Source organism: Canis lupus, chromosome 1 (assembly GCF_048164855.1).
Source record: "Canis lupus baileyi chromosome 1, mCanLup2.hap1, whole genome shotgun sequence".
Lineage (NCBI taxonomy): Eukaryota > Metazoa > Chordata > Mammalia > Carnivora > Canidae > Canis > Canis lupus.
This window is the reverse complement of record NC_132838.1, coordinates 70,270,722-70,291,073: the sequence shown is the minus strand read 5'-3', so window position 1 is coordinate 70,291,073 and position 20,352 is coordinate 70,270,722. Positions and strand designations below refer to the sequence as shown.

At 42.8% G+C, this 20,352-nt stretch overlaps 1 protein-coding gene across 11 annotated transcripts in view; it reads right to left on the bottom strand.

The window, feature by feature from the left end:
• The window catches only part of AKAP7 (A-kinase anchoring protein 7), a 127,359-nt gene extending 111,692 nt beyond the window's left edge, over positions 1-15,667 (bottom strand). For all 11 annotated transcript variants that reach the window (XR_012034763.1, XR_012034769.1, XM_072834000.1 and 8 more), the window contains exons 1-2: positions 15,545-15,667; positions 10,055-10,186 (exon numbers count right to left, since the gene is read on the bottom strand). Coding sequence is in view for 9 of the 11 variants with exons in the window: in XM_072834000.1 (XP_072690101.1) it covers positions 10,055-10,186; positions 15,545-15,563 (151 nt within the window). In the remaining 2 variants the exon portion in view is untranslated. The remainder of the gene's footprint in view (positions 1-10,054; positions 10,187-15,544) is intronic.
• Between the last annotated feature and the right edge of the window lie 4,685 nt (positions 15,668-20,352).

The window sequence follows — 20,352 nt, the reverse complement described above, 5'->3', positions numbered from 1 at the left end:
GCACAGTTGGAAGAGCATGAGACTCTTGATATTGGGGTCATGAGTTCAAGCCCCACGTTGGATATAGAGATAGCCAAAAAAAAAAAAAAGAAGAAGAAGAAAAAATATTTATAAAAAGAAGAACGGTGTCCAAACTAATAATCCAGCTGATTTTATGACCTCTAGTTCATTTCAAAATTAACATAGTAGAAAGAGACTCCTGAACCTATAGCCTAGTTTTCCTTTTTTCAAACTGCTAGTATCAACCCTCTAGCAAGTTATGAAATCAACTTGAGAGAACATTAAAAAGCACGTTTTAAAGGCTGGAATGGAGTGGAATGGGGTGGGGTAGAAGAGAATGACACGGGGTAAACGAAGAACAGATGCTACAGAACAGGACGGAACACGAGCAGTATCGTCAATACGTGGCTTCGGCAGGTGCTCCCCAAAACCCAGGGCCTCTGCACACACCTGTCCTGGACGGCACCGTCCACTGTCAACTAAGCCACCGAATCACTTCTGTTGTTTCTTACTCAATACGAACAGACCTAAAAACATGGGTATTTAAGAGACCACTGAGGCTTTTAGCATTTTAAGTTGTTTTGTGCTTTAGATCTAAACTGCTCTTCCTGTAGCGACTTACCTTTGCCATTTCAAATGTTCCGTAAGTCAGTTTTAGGGACAACCAGGGAAGGAAGGCCATACTGCTGGAAGGGGACATCTGTAATTGTTTGACTCTTAGCGATTCTGGTATCATGAGAATGACACCGCATAAAATCCCAATTCAAAATACAACCTCCTAAAAACAAACAAGAGGCCCCTGGACGGCTCAGTCGTGAAGCATCTGCCTTGGGCTGAGGTCGTGATCTCAGGTCCTGGGACCCAAGCCCCGGCTGGGCCCCCTGCTAGTGGGGGGGTCTGCGTTCCCCGCCCCCCCGCCCACTTCAGCTCCTGCTCTCACTGTGTGCACGCTCTCTCTCTTTCTCCCAAACAAATAAAATCTTTACAAACCAACCAACCAACCTCCGGCTAAAAATAAAGAAGTAGAGGGTTTTTCTAAATTCCCTTAGTTTTCTCTAATCTTATCCATTACTACTTAACTTTCTTTTCAATTGGATTATCTAAAATTCTCTTTTGCAGGGCACCTGGCTGGCTCAGTTGGTGGAATATGCGACTCTTGATTATGAGTTCAGGATTTTGAGTTCAAGCCCCACTTTGGGCATAAAACTTACTTTAAAAATAAATATGTAAAAATAAATTAAAATTCCTTTTGTTAGACATCACTGACAGGGCAAAGTTTAAAATTGTATGATGAGAGCTGGACAAAAAAGAAAAAGAATCCTATGAATATTTACTTCTATAGCATAGTTTTATTTGCTCTTGTAATAAGTTTGCTTTTTGTTTTTTTAAGTTCAGTGAGCCCTGGTGATTTGTGGTCAGGGTTATACACTGAGCCAAACCTCTTTTCCCTGGTTTGCATATCTTCTTTGCCCTTTATTTGTCAACTTTACTTGTATGGCTAGAGCATCAAATCCCCTCTTTCCTTACTGAACTTCATTTTATTTCTAACCTTAAAATCATAATCTACATATTCTAAAATACAATTTGCTGGAGCACCTGGGTGGCTTGGCAGCTAAGCGTCTGCCTTGGACTGAGGGCGTGATCCGGGGTCCCGGGTCCCAGGATCCAGGCCCATATGGGGCTCCCTGCATGGAGCCTGCTTCTCCCTCTGCCTGTGTCTCTGCCTCTCTCTCTCTCTCTCTCTCTCATGAATAAATAAAACCTTTTAAAAAAATAAATAGTAAAAAAATACAATTTGCTATTATTCTTTCAATTTACTTTATATGAAAATAATAATGAGCAAACGATTCATGTAACATCTAGTTTACTAATAAAAGCATTAAAGATCAGTGATCATAGAAGCAAAACAGAGAACGCTTGGCCATGCGCCCTGGATCTTTCTCTGGATTAGAGCTCATAACCTCATCTCATAAATTTAATTTATTACATTGTTAATTTTCATAATGATTTCAGTAGCCATTTCAATGTGCTCTAATGAATTTAGTCTTGTTGATAAAGGCTGTAATTCTCTAATCCAATCATTTGTTTTTCTGCCCAAAGCATGTGTCGTTTTATGAAAGTTATTTAATTTTTCCTTAAGTTTTATTTATTCCCTCAAAAAACTACAAGAGAATGAATTATGGGAGAAACTGCTTTAATTAAGTAGACCATCTGTCATTGGTGGTTGTTCTCACACTTCCTCTTAGCCAAAAGGCTGAGAACAAACTAGATTCTTTGTTTCGATAATCTTTTTTTTTTCTTGTTCTGTAAATAGTCAAAATCTTTAAAGTAACCATTCTTAAGACTCCTGAACTTATGACTTAACAATATTACTTTCTCTAATTCATAAACACATTACTAAAACTTCCTAAAAAAAATTTACCTCCCTCACTGAGTTTCTCTGAGGATTAAATAAGAAAATATAAAGCAGTTAGCAACATACAGGAAGCACTCAATAATATCATTACAAAATATTGCTCTCAAGATGAAAATTTGTTTAAATATTTAATTTAGCAAGTACACTTAGGCAAAAAATTTTGGTAAGATTAATAAAAATTTACGTGTATTAACAAGCTGAATCCTCTCGACTCCTGAAATAAATCAGTTATTATGCCAATTTTATAGATAATGAAGTTGTGCCTGGACACTTGTTTAATAGGCACAGTACGGATGTGTAGGAGCATGGTGCTGGGAAAACTGGGCAGCTACATGCAGAAGAATGAAACCGGAACACTTTCTTACACGACACATAAAAATAAAATCAAATGTATTAAAGTTCTAAATGTAAGAGCTGAAACCATAAAACTAAAAGAAAACAGAAGCCATAACATCTTTGACATTGGTTTTAGCAACATTTTTCTAGATGTCTCCTCAGGCAAGGGAAACAAAAGCAAAAATAAACTGATGAGGCCACACCAAAACACAAAGCTTTTGCACACCAAAGGAAACCAACAACAAATGAATAAGCAACCCACTGAATGAGAGAAGATTTTTGCAAATGATATATCCAACTAGGGATTAACACCCAAAATATATAATGAACTTGTACAACTCAACACCAAAAAAAAAAAAAAAAAAAATTAAACATGGGCAAAGGACCTGAAGAAACATTTTTCCAAAGAAGACATCCAGATGGCCAACGGACACATGAAAAGATGCTCAACATCACTGATCATCAGGAAACTGAAGATCAAAGCCACAGCAAGATATCACTTTACAGAAAGGCTAGAATCAAAATGACAAAAAAAAAATAAGAAATGCTGACAAGGATGTGGAGAAAAAGGATCACTTGTGCACTGTTGGTGGGAATATAGATTATTGCAACCAATAATCAGTATGGAGGAAAACAGGATGGAGGTTCCTTAAAAACTTAAAAATAGAAATACCATATTATCCATTAATTCCCCTAGTGAGTGTTTATCCAAAGAAAATGAAAATGCTAATTCAAAAAATATATGCACCCCTATATTTATCACAGCGTTATTTACAATAGCCAAGATGTGAAAACAACCCAAGTATCCATGGGTAGATGAATGGACAATGAAGACATGTTGTGTGACACTCGATGGAATACTACTCAGCCATAAAAAAGAATGGGATCTTGCCATTTGCAACATGATGGAGCTAGAGGATACTATGCTAAGTGAAATAAGTCAGACAGAGAAAGACAAATACCATATGTTTTTACTTACATGTGGAATCTAAAAAAACAAAGACACAAACAAAAACCAGACCCTTAAATACAGAAAATAAACTGATGGTTGCCAGAAGGGAAAGGAGGATAGGTGAAATAAAGGGGATTAAGAGGTACTAACTTCCAGTTATAAAATAAATAAGTTATGGAGTTGAAAAGTACAGTATAGGGAATAGAGTCAAAAATATTGTAATTACGTTGTGTGGTGACAGATGGCAACAGAATAATGTAGAGAATTGTTGAATCAGTATGTCGTATACCTGAAACTAATATAATGTCGTATGTTAATTATACTTCCACCCAAAAAAATTCTGTAAGTTTATTTATTTATTTAAGGAATCTACACCCAACCTGGGGCTTAAACAAGGCCCTGAGACCAAGAGTCATATACTCTTCCAATTGAGCCAGCCAGATACCCCCAAAAAAATTTAAGAGAAAGTGTAGAACCCTGACAATCTGCCCCCACAGCTGTAGCTATAACTGCCATAGTTTAACACTACTAGGAATAATGTTGTGGACAGGGTCAGAGGAACAAGCTCATCTAGCTCTCTATTTAATGAACCAATGGAGAGTACATCTTTTTTTTTTAAGATTTTATTTATTTATTCATGAGACACAGAGAGAGAGGTAGAGACACAGGCAAAGGGAGAAGCAGGCTCCCTGCGGGGAGCCCGGTGTGGGACTCGATTCCAGGACCACGGGGTCATGAAGGCAGAGGCTCTACCCCAGAGCCACCCAGGTGCCTCTGAATCAATGAAGTTTACATCTTTAAAGGCAACTTTTTAAGCACATTTTACAAATTCTAATTGCAGGGGCACTTGGGTGGCTCAGTCAGTTAGGTGTCGGCCTTCAGCTCAGGTCACTCCATTCTCAAAGGACTTAGAACAGTACATTGTCACAAGTGATGTAGACATGACATTAAAATCACTGAGTATTATTTGGAAAAGATATTGCCAATCTGATAAGTTACAATCATATACCAATGTGCATCTTTTAATACTTCTAAGATTGGATAACTCTCCATATGTTTATTTGCTAATTGAATTTTATCTTCTACGTTGTTTACGCAGCACCAATTGTATCTGCTATGAAGCGGGCAAGTCAATATAAGTGTGTTGAATGACTTAAAGAATTCATTTGGGCTTTTCCAATTTTTTGTTTTCCTGTGTGTTTTCTTTAAAGGAAAAAGATGTAAAACACTTGTATTATTTGAGACAAATATTTGCCTCAAGCCCCTTTCTAAAAATTTGGAATATGTACTCCACATTTCCCAGAGATGACACAGAACATAATTTACACTCCGTTCTAAGTTTATCTTTTTTAGTAATCTCTACACCCAACGTAGGGCTCAAAACCATGACACTGAGATCAAGAGTCACATGCTCTTCTGACTGAGCCTCCAGGTGACCCACTGTATCCTTTTTAAAAATTCATCTGGAGGCACCTGGATGGCTCGGTCGGTTGAGCATCTGCCTGTGGTTCAGGGCGTGATCTCAGGGTCCTGGGATTGAGAGCCATGTCGGGCTCCCTGCTCAGCCGAGAGTCCGCTTCTCCCTGTCCCTCTGCCACTCTCCCCTGCTCGTGCTCTCTCTCTCGGTCTTTCACTCTCTCAAATAAATAGATAAATTTTTTAAAAGTAAATTGATTTAAAATTGATTCAGGAATGGTGCCTGGCTAGCGCAGACTGTGCAGCATGCAACTCTTGATCTCAGGGTTGTGGGTTCAAGTCCCACATTGGATGTAGAGATTAAGATCACTTAACGACAACAACAAAGATGTAGGACCCCCGGGGTGACTCAGCTGGTTAAGCCTTTGACTCTTGATTTCAACTCAAGTCATGATTTTAGGGTCATGAGAGTGACCTCCAAGTCAGGTACCATGCTCAGTAGGGAGTCTGCTTGGGATTCTCGCTCTCTCTCTCTCCGTCTCTCTCTTCCTCTACCTCCCCTTCTGCCCCTGCATGTGCGCTCTCTCTCTCTTTCTCTCTCGGAAATGAATAAATCTTTAAAAACAATAAAAAGTTAAAACTGACTCAGGATAGTCACTTACTACACCAGGTATTGAGGTTCAATCTTTATTTGATACAGTATTTTTCTATTAAAAAAATTCTTTTCAGGAAAAGGTAGATTTCAATTGATATTCTAAAATATCTAAAAGTTAAAGTACTTTTTTAAAATACAACTTAATGGTATTAGCTAATAAACAAGTAACAAAATAATAATTTCCCATATCTTTAAAGTCTGCGGAAAAAAAAAATAAAAATAAAAATAAAAAAAGTCTGCGATAATTATAAGGTTAGAATTCTGCATGAAGTCTAATAAGGATTATAATAACTTTGATATACGACCAGAATTCCAAACTTATGAAAGACAAATGACTAAAAAAAAAAAAAAAAAAAAAAAAAAAAGACTCTCAAATTATTTTATTTTCAATCTTGATTTAAATATGGCTTGATAGTTAAGGACTATGAATCTCTCAAGAGAACTGAGCCAATTAAACTAAAGCTCCCAGGCAGCCCCTGTGCCCCAGCGGTTTAGCGCCGCCTTTGGCCCGGGGTGTGATCCCAGGGTCCCGGTATCGAGTCCCACATAGGGCTCCCTGCATGGAGCCTGCTTCTCCCTCTGCCTGTGTCTCTGCCTCTTTCTATGTCTGTCATGAATAAATAAATAAAATCTTATAAAAAAAGAAAAAAGAAAAAAACCTAAAGCTCCCCACAGACTTATCCCCCATGGGACGCACGCTAAGCCATTCCTATCAGCGGTTGACTCTTCATGGTAGACTCGTCCAACTTTCAGAGGCAAGACTAACAGCAGCTCGAGGCATTCTCTGGAGGTTTTGCTGGGTTTCTAACCAACTGACCAATGACACTTCCGCCCTCTAAAGAGAACAAACCCACCCGGGCCCAGAGCAACAAGTCACTAATGTTATATTTTCTCCTGGAACATGTTCAACCTATAAAATCCAGAAGATGTGGCTCAGACTGTATTGCTCCTTCAACATTCCTAAGAGGATTTCTTTCATATACATTTGGATATTTTATTTCCAATGTGTATATTTATATTCTAGTATATATAATTCTAATGCATTCTATATTTGATTCAATATTCGAATACATTTCATATTCCTTTTTTAAGTAGGCTCCGTGCCCACTGTGGAGCCCAATGCAGGGCTTGAATTCACTAACCCTGAGATCCAGGGTCAGATGCTTACCACACTGAGCCAGCCAGGCACCCCAAATACATTTTGTATTCTAAGATAAAATTATCAAGTAAATAGTTCTCTTTCAAGTAAATAGAGTAAATTCAAGTAAAAAGTCTCTTTTTTAATTTTTAAGTAAATTCAAGTAAAATAGTCTCTTTTCAAAAACAAAACTAAGAAAAACCATAAGGACAAATTTCAGCCAACCAGACGGCAGGACACCTAGTCATGACAGTGGCCGTGCTGAAGGTAACACAGTTGGCAACTAAGTCTGAGCCAAGCACCGGGGAGTGTTCTTACTGGCAAGGATCCTCCTTCCCACGATGTTCTTGTCAGCACCACTCTCCTCCTCGCCCTGCCAGGTTCCTATCAGCAAGAACGTCTTGGCAGTTCCCTCGCAATCTCTACCCACCAAAGGAAACTGGAAGAACCAAAGGCGACAACCAGCAACTTGAGAATTTTGAGGCTGCTGTCTACCACAGTCCAGTAAATCGATTAAATTGCCACGTTACTAAACGTAAGAGAAAGCCGCATTGAGTCCCATCGAGCCACAAACTGGTTATCCTGTTTTTTGAATACAAACACTATTGCTAACTCTATCTTAAGTTTAAGGGTTGACAACAAAACTCCCAGCTTTTGTGACTTTCTATAAAAATCTCATTTCATAAAAACTAGAGTTTCCAGTTTGCAAAGAATTTTAGTATTTGTTTCTAGGGTCTTAGGAAATGCTGTTGTAAAAATGGGAGAGAACGAGTTGTCCCCAGATAACTAAGGGATATGTTTCAAAGTTTTTGTATGTAGCATCTGTGCGTTATTTTGCATTTTAATTGCCCCCTTTACACACATTACCTCCTCTGATCTGCACAGCCAGGCTGAGGGGTGACCAGGAGGGACTCAGCACCAGTGACCGTGAGGAGTCCAGCTCATACGCTTTAAGGGTCCAAGGTTACGGGAGTAGAAAATGAAATGAAATGACTAAAACTCAAAACACAAGTTTTCTATTTCTATTTCTCTGACACTGTGTAAGCTGGAGTTTGGAATTTGAAACCCATCTTCCCACCAAAGCAATACTGTACATGGTGGTTTGGAGGCTAGCCTAAGCCACGGAGACCTCCTCCTCCCGAAGACAGAACCTCCAGCAGGGGAGTCACACAGCTAAGGGACTCGCGTGGCCCGCAGGGGCCCTGAGCTTACACTAACATCACGTCTTTAGTGATGAATGGAACACATACTGAGGGAAAGGCCCTATTCCTATAGACCACTGGCCCGTCTTCCCAACGCCCCCCTGGAAGCAGCAGCTCGGCCCTTCCTTCTTTCCAGTCCCAGGGGCCGTGGCCTCTCCCCACCGGTGGGGACAGAACACAGTGGCTGCAGAAACACTATCTGCCCCCTGGGCTCGCTGCAGACTCAAGTGGAGGCTATTGTTCCGACAGACAAGCCCCGTGTCAGCCACGTGGGATCCCGAGGCCCCGGGGGACAGGTGCTCCTCTCGCCCCAGGCTAGCTGGGAGCACTGCAAGGGGATGATCCCGGCTGGACCGGGTGGGTGCAGAGGCAGGAAGGGGGGCGGGAGATGCCCCCGGGTGTGCAGGCATGGCCATTCAGGAAAACTCTTATTTTATATCCAAATTAGAGGAAGTAGTGAAATCAGAAAGAAGTGATTGCACTTTTTAGGTATATTCATTTTATTTGCTCAAAAAGTAGGAAATTAAAAAGGAAAACATGATTAAACCCTTGGTATCCTTGCCCCTCGTTTCCAAAAGGGATCTTCTTCTACCTACCAGGTACACTAATTCTCCAAATGAAGAATTTCTCTAAGAGCTGGAAAACGCCCCCAAAACTGTTTTTCTCTACCGGCCAGGTGTAGAGGGAAAGATGGGAAAACGTCCCATGACTGAGCAAATACCTCTTTGTCCTTCCTTTTCCCCTCGGATTATGGAATGGGGGGGGAGTGATTAATAAGTTATCAGAGATATGACTCATTTTAAGTATCCCTCTCTCCTTACATCACCCCAAAATGCGAACCAGACTCGCTGGATAGGAAGACAGTGAGATAGAAAGCAGTGTGTTTCCGAGACTGGATGAGCACCAGAATCACATGGGATGCTTAAAAATCAAAAAGTTTCCTTGGCCCAACACAAAGGTGGAAAAGAGGAATCTGGAGTTTACCATCACACCCCAGAAAACCCAGATGATCAGTTAAGTACAGGACAGTTAGTACAGAGGAGAGAACCTTAAAGCGTTCACCTGTATCCAGCAGGCCTCTCCTCCTCTCAAATATCCAGGAAGGCCTTCCAGGGCACCCACCCACATCCAGGTGAGAGGCCTCTCTGACACACCTTCGCCCCAGGTAAGCCCACAGAAATCATGTACAACATTCGTCTCAGGAGGTTATAGCTATTCATCAAAGAAAGGACTAACGAATCAGAAATCACAGATTCTGTAAGTAGCTCTTTTTGTTTTTTAAGATTCATTTTATTTGAGAAAGAGAGAGAGAGATAGGGTGTGTTTGCACGAGGTGGGGAGGGATCATCTCAAACAGACTCCACTCTGAGCATCGAGCTCAACGGTTGGGGCTCGATCCCATGACTCTGAGATCATGACCCAGGCCAAAACCAAGAGTTCAACACGCAACTGAGCCACCCTAAAGTAGTTCTTTTCCATTATGTGCATTTAGCTGATTAACTTCTCTGAGTCTTATTTTTTTTTCTTGGAAATGAAGAGATCAAACTAATTTTTTTTTTTTTCACACTACCACCAGGCTTTATTGCTCAAAATGTAAGCTAAACATTGAAGGTAAATGAGGACCCCAAGAAGACAGAGTCCAGACCCATGGAGCCCAGGCAGCCCAGCTCCTCTGCCACCGGACAGACATTCCTTGCAAGGCAGCACCCCACCCTGGGGGAGATCAAACTAATTTCTTATGGATCCTCCAGTTTGGGAAGCCCAGTCGAGACCCAACTGTATCAGATCACAGCAAGGTTCTACAGGAGACTGGATGTAAAATAAGTGGTACAGAGCATACAGTCAACAAACATTTGTGGAATACGTTGGTGTTTTCCCCTATTTTCTCTTCACAAGTAACCTGGGTAATAGGCAAATCTGTCTCATTTTCAATACTTACTTTCACAATCATCTTTAATATCTATAGTGGCAAATGGCATGTCTTTCAGAGAATCCATGGCATCAGCTTCAAATTCTTCTGACATTTCCTCTTCTCTGGACACATTTTCACACTCATTGGAATTTATTGCTCCTTTAACATATCAAAAAGAAAAAAAAATGTATTATTTATTTTTTAATTGTATCCTAAACTAAGACAAGTCAACTGAATTCAATATAAATTAACATTTGTTGAGAAATGATCCTTGTATTCGAATATATTATAGAGTAATATAAACATTATTTATACTATAGTCTACATTTCTATAAATGTACTTTTATGTTAAACAGCTTTAATAATTTTCTGAAGCATAGTATTCCACTCAGGGTTAGAGGAAGACTGAGTAAATCAACAATCCTCCAGATCTTTTATAGCTAAATTTTCTTAACTCTAAAACTCCATTTTTTAAAAAAAATTTAAAAATTAAAAATTAAAAATCCATTTTTTCCATACTTTTTGAAAACAAACCAATAGTTTTGTCTGTCTCATGTTTATTTTTAATAATATCACTTACGTGTTCTCATTTGTACAAGTTCTGACCTTTATTTTTTCTTCAATAAAGACATTTTTTTTCTGTTATTAATTAACATTGGTAATTCATGGCTCTAAATATGCTTTCCTAGAAATTTAATGATTAAACACCAGAAGATTGTATCGTTTCCCTGACTGCCCTCCCAAGGATATTTGCTAATATTAAAGCCACATTTCACACTTGGTTTTTGTTTTTGTTATGGGTGGAACAACCATGTTTCGGGTGGAGGTTAAGGGAAAGAGAGTGTCTGTTTAAACTGATAAAATTGCTAAATGTCTCAGTAGGTGGTCGTCCCAGTACCATTATTTTCCACACTTCTATTGACAAAACACAAATGTTGTTTGAACTAGGACTGAACAAAATCTTGGGATAATTGTATAATTTTTACCCTATGTATTTACTAAAGACTAACCTACCATTAAAGATATTCATGAAGTCATGTATTTCTTTCTGTTGTAATCCTCTATTTTCAAATATCTAAAAACCACATTCCATTAAGAATATGGCTTACAACATAATAAGGTCATGAAAGGTCATAGTTAACATACATACCAAAAAAAAAAATCTAAATTTTTATTGCAATTTGAGTGATCTTTACTACTGCTCGCACACACATGCACACACACGTTCCAGATAAAAGTGAAAAAATAAAAAAATAAATAAAAAATAAAAAAAACAAAAGATTTATATATAGTCATGTTCAATACCAAAACAAACAAAAAAAGTAATAGTACATTCTTAATAATGATACTATTTATTTACCAAATATGAGTGCCTGGCACACAAGTGTTCAACAAATATTAGTTTACTATGAGCCTATTCATAAACTTATAACAACTTGAAATATGAGAACAAGTAAATGTTTCCTATTTTTATGCCTGAGTTGAAAAATACAAATGCAGATTATACCTAAACAAAAATTTTAATAGGTCAATATATATCTTATACCTTCAGGCACATATAGCTACTCATAAAGAATCATCACTGACCATGCAGCTTACTCTTGAAAAGGTAGCAGCAGAGTATTTAGGCAGGTAAATATGCACAAGGCAGAATGAAAATCAGAACAAAATGAAATAAACCCAACTTTTGTGTTTCTCTTGCATTCTTAATCTAAGAACGTATTACTAATCTCTGAAGATCTAATGTACAGCATGGTTACTGTAGTCAATACTGTACTATATATACTTGAAATGTGCTCAGAAAGTAGACCTTAAGCATTCTCACAAAAAAAAAAAAGGAACTATGTAACTATGTCAGGTGATGGATGTTAATTAACTTGACAGTGGTAATCATCTCACAATATATACTTGTATAAAATCATCACACTTTAAATACATACAATTTTATTTGTGAGTTACATCTCAATAAAGCTGGGAGGAAAAAAGAACTCGGTGATATGAAATTGGCCCATTAGTACTGACATTTCAATAGCTTTAAAGTCTGTGTGCCCCTGGGAAATAGATTGGATTCTTGGCAATGTGTGGAATGGCCTAAGAGGCTGACTTCTGTGCTCTAACAACATACTGTCAAGGCAAAAGGAAGACTTGAATGGCATGATGAATTGTTATTTTTTTTCCATGAAAAAAGTTATTGAAATACTTTCAGTTTATCTCGAGCTCCATTAACCAATAGTTAGAGAAGTGCTACGTGGATCATTCTGCCTCTACAAAAGCAGAATCAGGAAGGAACAATATTGAAAAGAGTGCCATTTAGGTAATGACGCAAGGCAAGCTGGCCGATGTAACAGGGAGGGTTTAGTATCAGAAATTAGAAGGCAGATATCCTAGTGTGGTGCTTCCACCTCACTAGCAGTATGATCCCAGGAAATTCATATGAACTCTTCAGGCCCCACTCGGTAGCCCCTCTCCTAGATGACATCATTGTCCTACTTGAAAAACTATAAATCCTGGCTGCACTTTAGGATCACCTGGAGCTTTTTAAAATGACCAATGCCTGGGTCCCACTCCAGGCCAATTAAATTGGAATCTCTGGAGATCAAGGCAGCTGCTGGTATTTTCTTAAAGCCTTGCAAGGTGACTCTAATGTGTAAGAGATGAAAAATGACTGCTCCCAAAGATCCCTTCTCATCTCTTCCACACCTTGATTCTTCTCGAGACCAAGCGACTATGTTGACAATTGAGAATAATCAACTTAAAAGTAGAAACTCAGATTAGATGTTTACTATTAGGGGAAACTTTTCTGATCCCCAGCTCAGAGCTGAGTTAGGTAATCCCATCTCCTTCCCAATAGCTAGTGTTTCCTCCAGTCACCGCACATGTAAGTGTCCATCTGTCAGTCTTGTCCATTAGACACTAAGTAAAAGTGATCATATACTTTACCACCCCATATGGGATACTTCAGAAAGTGAAAGGGAGGACTTTTCATAATGACACTCCATCCATAAGTATAGACCCCCCATTCTAAGTTCCTTAAGTGCCACATCTTATCTTTATTTGATTCCTCAATGTCTAGTACAGTGTTCAGCTCACAGCTGGTGATCAATACGCTTGTACTGAATGACTGGATACAGGTAAGCACACATTCTAGAGTGTTTAATAATAAATCACTCAAGTTACACTGCAGTACAACTATTTCGATGCCCAAGAAAAAATAATTTGTGGTGTTTAAATGGCAGCTTCAGCACATCACAGAGTCTCATTTTCACAGAATGATGAAGGAAATGTACTGCCATCTCATTTGATATAAAGATAAAAAGTATAGTAGGACTTGCTCAATATCATTCTCCATCTTGTTAAATAAAGCATATAGAAACTTTTGAAATGCAATGCTACAGCAAAATCAATAATCCAGAACTTGAAATAAACTTTGTTCCATGAAACTACAGAATAATATAAACAATTTTTGTAGATATGAATCATTAACTCTGAAAAAAAGAGAAACCATTTCCAAATAACTCTTCAAAGAATTGCTGGTCATTCTCTAGAGCAATGTTTCTCAACAGAGTTCAAATCTGGAAGCTTTTCTCCAGTTCTCTAAGCTCCACTGTCTGGGCAAAGGTGACAGATATCACTAAGACACCAACTACACTTTCTCTCTACAGAAATTAGAAGTATTTTGCTTCTGAAAAACTGCCTTAAAATAACTGGCTCTTAAATAAAGCATTTAAACCATAAAATGGTCATTTTGAGTACTTAAAATTTGGTCTGATTAAAACCCTATCTTTTGCACAAATCCAAATAAAATAACAGCTAACAATTGAGCGGGCAATAACACTACGCAGAGCTGTAAGCACTTTATAGGTAATGACTCATTTAATCCACAGAGACAGCTATCAGGGAGGTACTATTAGTTGTTTACTGAGTTTACAGACTGGCCAATGAAGTAACTTGCCCAAGGTCACAGCTAAGTTTAGGGTTGGAATTTGAATCCTGTCACTCTACTGTCAAAACTTCTTTTTCTGGCAACATGCTCCACTGCCTGTTAACATATGTAGTTCACGGAGCTGTAAACTGAGGGAATTCTTTCAAAAGGCACTCTGGCAAGAAATAGGTCAGGAGCTATAAAAATGTTCTTCTTACTAATGTATCTGTACCACATAGGCTGACACGGGCGGGACAATTCCCAGCCCGCGTCCACCTGTATCAGAGTGTAATTAACTAACTCTTTATGTGCACCCTAACACCTCAAAAAGCAAGCAGGAAGAAAAAAAAAAAAGGAAGAAAAGGTGGAACTTACATGCCTAATAATAGAGGAATGAATAAAGCACGCTCACACTAATGACAACTGAAAATAAGGGCTATAAAGTCTGCAACAACTGAAAAAAAATTGATAACTACTTTAAAAAGCAAATACAACATTGCATGTCTTCTGTCATTACGGTACTGCAAAGGCTGGAGGACATAGATTATTTCTAAGTTCTGGCCTAGCTGCACTCTATTTGTATTTTTCCCCTGTCATTCAAATATTTTAAATAGAATATCACTTTTATAAAAAGAATTAATGCACACATTTAAACATAGGGTGTTATATGTCAGCACACTGGATTTAAATAAAATATTTTTTAAATGTAAAACCACAAAGTATACACCAATATTCAAATATACGTGCACTTCAGCAGATGACTTAAGGACAGTTTTGCCTTTTGTCACCCAAAATGCAAGCTTCCTATCTGGATAATGGAATGTAAGTCCCTGAAGTAGGCCTGTCAGGTGCCCTGTGCGGCTGTCCCCAGTGTGCCTGTCCGCTGTGCGCCTGTCCCCCATGCCACTGTCCTGTGCCGCTGTCCTCTGTGCGCCTATCCCCCATGTGCCTGTCCCCCGTGCCGCTGTCCCCCGTGCCGCTGTCCCCCGTGCCGCTCTCCGCGTGGTGCTCCCCAAGCCCCAGGGCAAGCGCCGCGGCCACGGAAACGGCGGCGTGTCCACCCGCGGAGGGGCTGGGCTGCGTGACCCAGCCGGGCGTCCTCCTCACGGAAAGAACAGCAACACAACCCGTTACTAGAGAGAAATGGAGCGCGCAGTCCGCACGGCCCACAGGGCGCGGGGAGGCGCCCAATCAGGTCGCCGTCAACTTGGCCCGCGAGGAGCTGCCCCGGGCCCGAGGCGCGAGGCCACGCGGGAAGCTCGGGGCCGGGCCACGGGGGGGCGGGGGGGGCCGTGGGGGGGCCGTGAGTCCCGCGGGCGCCCCCCGCCCCCACTGCAGGGCGGCCACCGGCGGCCGGGGTCACGTCCCGGCGTCTCCTCCCGTGTTTATCCTCGAGGGGCGCGTGTCACCGGCTCCGGCCCGTCCCCGCGTCCCCCGGGGCCTCGGGTGCGGGCTCTCCCGGCGCCCCCTCCGGGCCCTGCAGGCCGCGGGCGCCCAGGCGGGGCAGCCCCGGGGGTCGGGCCGCGGGGCCGGGGCGGGGGGGACGGCGGGGACGGGGCCCTCCCGGCCTCCCCCGGCCTCCCGCCCGCGCTCACCGGCTCCGGGGCGCTCCATGGCGGCGGCGGAGGAGGAGGCGGAGGAGGCGGAGGAGGCGGAGGAGGCGGGGCGGGAGCAGGCGGGCCCCGGGAGCGGCGGAAGGGGCCGGGCGTCCGCGAGGGACCCGGATGGGGGCGGGGAGGGCGCCGGGCGCCGCGGCGGGGAAGGGAGGGGCGGGGAGGGGAGGGGCCCCGCGTGCCCGTGACCCGGCCTCCCCGCCCCCTCCCCCTCCCCCGCGTGCCCGTGACCCGCCCCTCACCCCTCCCTCCTCCTCCCCCCGCGCCCCCCTCCTCCTTTCTCCTCCCCCCGTCCCCCCTCCCCCCCTCCCCCCTAGCGCCTGGGGACCGGGCGGCCGGAGCGGCTTGCGGGGCGGCGACCCGGGGTCTCCTCAGGCCCCGTGGGTCTAGTTTTGAGAAGAGCTTTCGAGACAGTCCTCGTTACAAAATACTTGGGAAGAGCGACACGCTCAGGAATGCGGCCGGGTCCATCTGTATGACCGGATGTTGCTGCGCTGCAAAAGAGAAAAAGCCAGATTGTGGCAAAGTCTCGAACTTTTAACAACGGTTTTGTGCCTAGAAATGGAAACCAGCTACTTGATTTTTGCAGGTCAAAGCACTGGTGCGAGTTAATGGGGGAGAAAAGCAATTTACTTCATTTTGGGGGGAAAAATTCTTGGAACAGATTTCTACTGGGCTCTTAAGGGCAAAGAAACTCTGCAGCAAGGAAAACGAGGTGCACCCCTCAAATTAGTGTCGCTGTTTGGCGAAGACCCCTTGAGGTACCTTAAGGGACCGGCGCAGGCACCGCCTGGCACAGCCACAGGTGACATAAAGACCACACACGGGAAGGAATAAAGCTTGTCACGCTGCTTCTAAGATGATTCTAGCAATTTGAATATTGGAGTCGCACAGGTGAACAGGACGGGCCTTTTTCTTAAGGAACTGATCACCTGGGATCCCGGGTGGCGCAGCGGTTTGGCGCCTGCCTTTGGCCCAGGGCGCGGGATCGAATCCCACGTCGGGCTCCCGGTGCATGGAGCCTGCTTCTCCCTCTGCCTGTGTCTCTGCCTCTCTCTCTCTCTGTGTGACTATCATAAATAAATTATTAAAAAAAATAATAATAAAAAAATCTTTAAAAAAAGGAACTGATCACCTAACAACAGAAAAACATGAGCATCTTCAATAAGTAATAAACTAAAAGCTGCAAAAAAAAAAAAAGGGATCCAGGCCTATATTGAAAGGGATAAGAATGCAGCGCCCCAAAATGTGCCGCTTGGATTTGGGGCTGGAGCTATTGAGAAACAGCCGCAAGAGACCGCTCCTTCCCCCTTTATGCTAAAAGCAAGGCTTACACTACGCTTTGTAGAAGGTGACGTAAGCTCCCATTTGTAAAGATTCTCCCCTCTTCTGGAACAGGTAGAAATCGAACCAGAAGAGAAGAGTGGATATCTGCATTAGGAACCTTATGAAACAACCTTTATTTACCAAACGTTTCCTACTCTGACCGCCTGAAGGCGGAGGCAAGCGTCTGTATTCCGGAGGGCATAGGGTTACTCAGTGAATAGTTGCTGAATGAAGGAAACTTTTGTGAGCCCTAGATCTGTTTAAGTAGCCAGATTTGTCAAAAAAGAAAGCAACACATCTAAATTAACTTCATAACAAAGAAAGAGGGTTATAAGACCGTCCTGAAGCTTCACCAGCCTGAGGCAGACTAATAACTGACGTTGACGTTGACATTGACCCCCGAATGTTAATTGCTAAATGACCCGACCTGCCCCATTGATGGCCTGGTGCGACCCTCCAACCTACAGTGGTCACTAACCTGCGTCTGGGTCCTACATGGGCCTGACATGGCCTATGGACCATCCAGGCTGCCGTCTGGCCCAGCCTTTGCCCTGCCGAGCCCCCCCCCCCTTCGGGGCTCAGTCTGGCCCAGCCTTTGCCCTGCCGAGCCCCCCCCCCCCTTCGGGGCTCAGTCTCCGCCCCAGGAAGCGCTGTGTCCTCACCAGACATCAGCTCCCTGGTGGTCCCCTGGCCACGTGGCTCGCCTCAGTCCTCAGGCTTACAATCCTCTTGCAAAGGAGAACACCAGTGCCCCCTCCCCCAGCTTACATTGTGCTTCGAGGTGTTGACAGACAACATACCCAAGGTGGAGTCACTTATGCTAAGTGTCAGTGAACCAGGACTCCTTTCGGACCTAATTACAGTTTCCCCTCTCCCAGGAAATCGGAAACTAGTAAATCTGGAATGTCACCGGTGAGGTAGTCCACCTGACGGACCCCTTCTGCTCCCCAAAGAAAGATCGTCACCTGCCCTTTTCTTGTCCCTGGCCCCCTTTTGACTATAAAAGTCTCACATTTTGTTCAGTTCCTCAGAGCTCCTCTGTATTAGCTAGGGGTGTGCTGGCCCTTTTCATGAATCGTTGAATGAGGTCAATATGACCTTTAAATTTCTTCAACGGAATTTTTTTTTTATTAAAGATTTATTTATTTATTTATGATAGACATAGAGAGAGAGAGAGAGAGAGAGAGAGAGAGAGGCAGAGACACAGGAGGAGGGAGAAGCAGGCTCCATGCCGGAAGCCCAACGCGGGTCTCAATTCCGGGACTCCAGGATCGCGGCCTGGGCCAAAGGCAGGTGCTAAACCACTGAGCCACCCAGGGATCCCCTGAATTTTGTTTTTTAACAATGGATGAAATGACACCGAAGATGATTTGTGTAAGAGAAAGAGAATTCATTGAGACAGTATGTTCCTTTTGTCAAAAACAAGACAACACACCGAAACAGAGTCACTTCTGCTAAGCCCCACATCACCAAACCAAGACCTAATTATTTTGACAGCAAACCGGGCGGTGGGGAGTCACCTGCCCATCAGCCTAAAGGAGAGTCAGCTTGCAAGGATCAACACTCTGTGCCCCTAGTATGACCTCCGCCCCCACCCCTGCTGCTTATGACAGCTTTCACTTGGTATAGCCCCCCAGCCTGAGCTCCTGTCCCTCTGTGAGATTAGAGGCTACCTGCTTCAAATCAGTTTTTGTTCAAATTGATTTTGTTCAAATAAACTCTTAAAAGCTCCGTATGCCTCAGTGTATCTCTTAGCAGGTCACACACACGGCCAACTTCTGCCCAGAGGACAAGGTGCAGTGCCAAGGCTGCGGGACAGGAAGGGTCCCATTCAGGCCACAGCAACAGTCCTGCACAGCCACCCCCTCCGCCTGCAGGGCCTGCTGCAGAGGCCACGCGGGTGTCAGGCCAACTCCACTCAGTGTGCTGAGCTCTCTTCAGATCCCTCAGTTCTCCTTTGTGCTAGGGTCTTGTCCCCCTGCATTTCTGCCAAAACCATTGTTGCTGCTTTAGTGTTCATCCTAGAAGGTTCTTTGGGCCTCCCAATAAACTACACCCACTAATGGTTATCAAGGAAAGTGAGGGCATGCAGTCCACAAGGCACAGCCAAACATCAGTAGAAAGTCAGCTGGTTCCCTTGGTCGAGCGTGACTCAGGATGACATCTCATTCCTCAGGATGAGGAATATGTGTGTAACTATAAAACATGTATTTTTTTTAAAGATTTTATTTATTTATTCATGAGAGAGAGAGAGAGAAGCAGAGACGCAGGCAGAGGGAGAAGCAGGCTCCCTGCAGGGAGCCCGAAGTGGGACTTGATCTTGGGACCCCGGGGTCATGCCCTGGGCCAAAGGCAGATGCCCAACCACTAAGCCGCCCAGGCATCCCTAAAACATGAATTCTTTAATATTTGGGTATATTCAAGAAATCACTGTATATCTCTCGATACAGGCAAACACACACGTGTGCAAGCACGAATGTGTGCCATAGTATATATTTTATAAAAATAGAATGATATTGCATCTGGTCTTATAACTTGCTTTTTTCCTTGCAATATATTGTGACTAATTTCTCAGTCCTTAAATATTCTTTTATACCATAATTTCAAAGGCTGGATATTAAACCTTTATGTAAATGCGTTCCTGACATACGCAGTATCCATTCACCCCATCTATCCCTGCTGCTCCATCAGCGTCCCCTGCTTGTGTGTGTCATGAGGATCAGCGCTGAGGTCCCAGGAGGCCCATACCTGGAAGTTTCTCTAAGCCGCGACACATACTTGCTCTATCGGAGAGACGCAGAGACGATGATGCTCCATCCACAGGTGTCCCGTGTACACCTAATACCTCCTGACTCTTAGAACCTCTTGGTCCTTCCATCCCTTTTAACGTGCGACTACATGTAAAAGGTACGTGTTTCACTTCCTATTGATCTGTGTATGATACAGCCTCATTCATCTTCTATAACAGAAGAAACAATTATAACAGTTTTCTTAACATTTGAATATTCTTGTATAACATCTGAAATGCAACTGCATCTTACAGATCTAACCCGATCCTCTGTCTAATCTGCTGCGATTTTAGCAAACCTACCTAACTCACCTTGGATATTTCAATTTAGCATCAGAAAATCTCCAGAAAGTCTGACCTTACCTTCTGGGTTTTATAGAACTCTCCTAGCACTGAATAGCTCCTACTTTGTTTCCAAGGTAACAATAAAAGGAAAAGGTAGTTGACCTGTCTAGATACTCCTCTTGGTTTTAGGATTCATACTTTTCCCACCTGCTTAGCTCCTTATTAAAACTCCTCTACATTGGGGTGGGGGGAGGGACACCTGGGTGGCTCGGTAGGTGAGTGTCTGACTCCTGACTCCAGCTTAGGTCATGATCTCAGAGTCCTGGAGTTGAGCCCCCACTCAGGGCCCGTGCTCAGCAGGGAGTCTGCTTGAGATTCTCTCCCTCTCCCT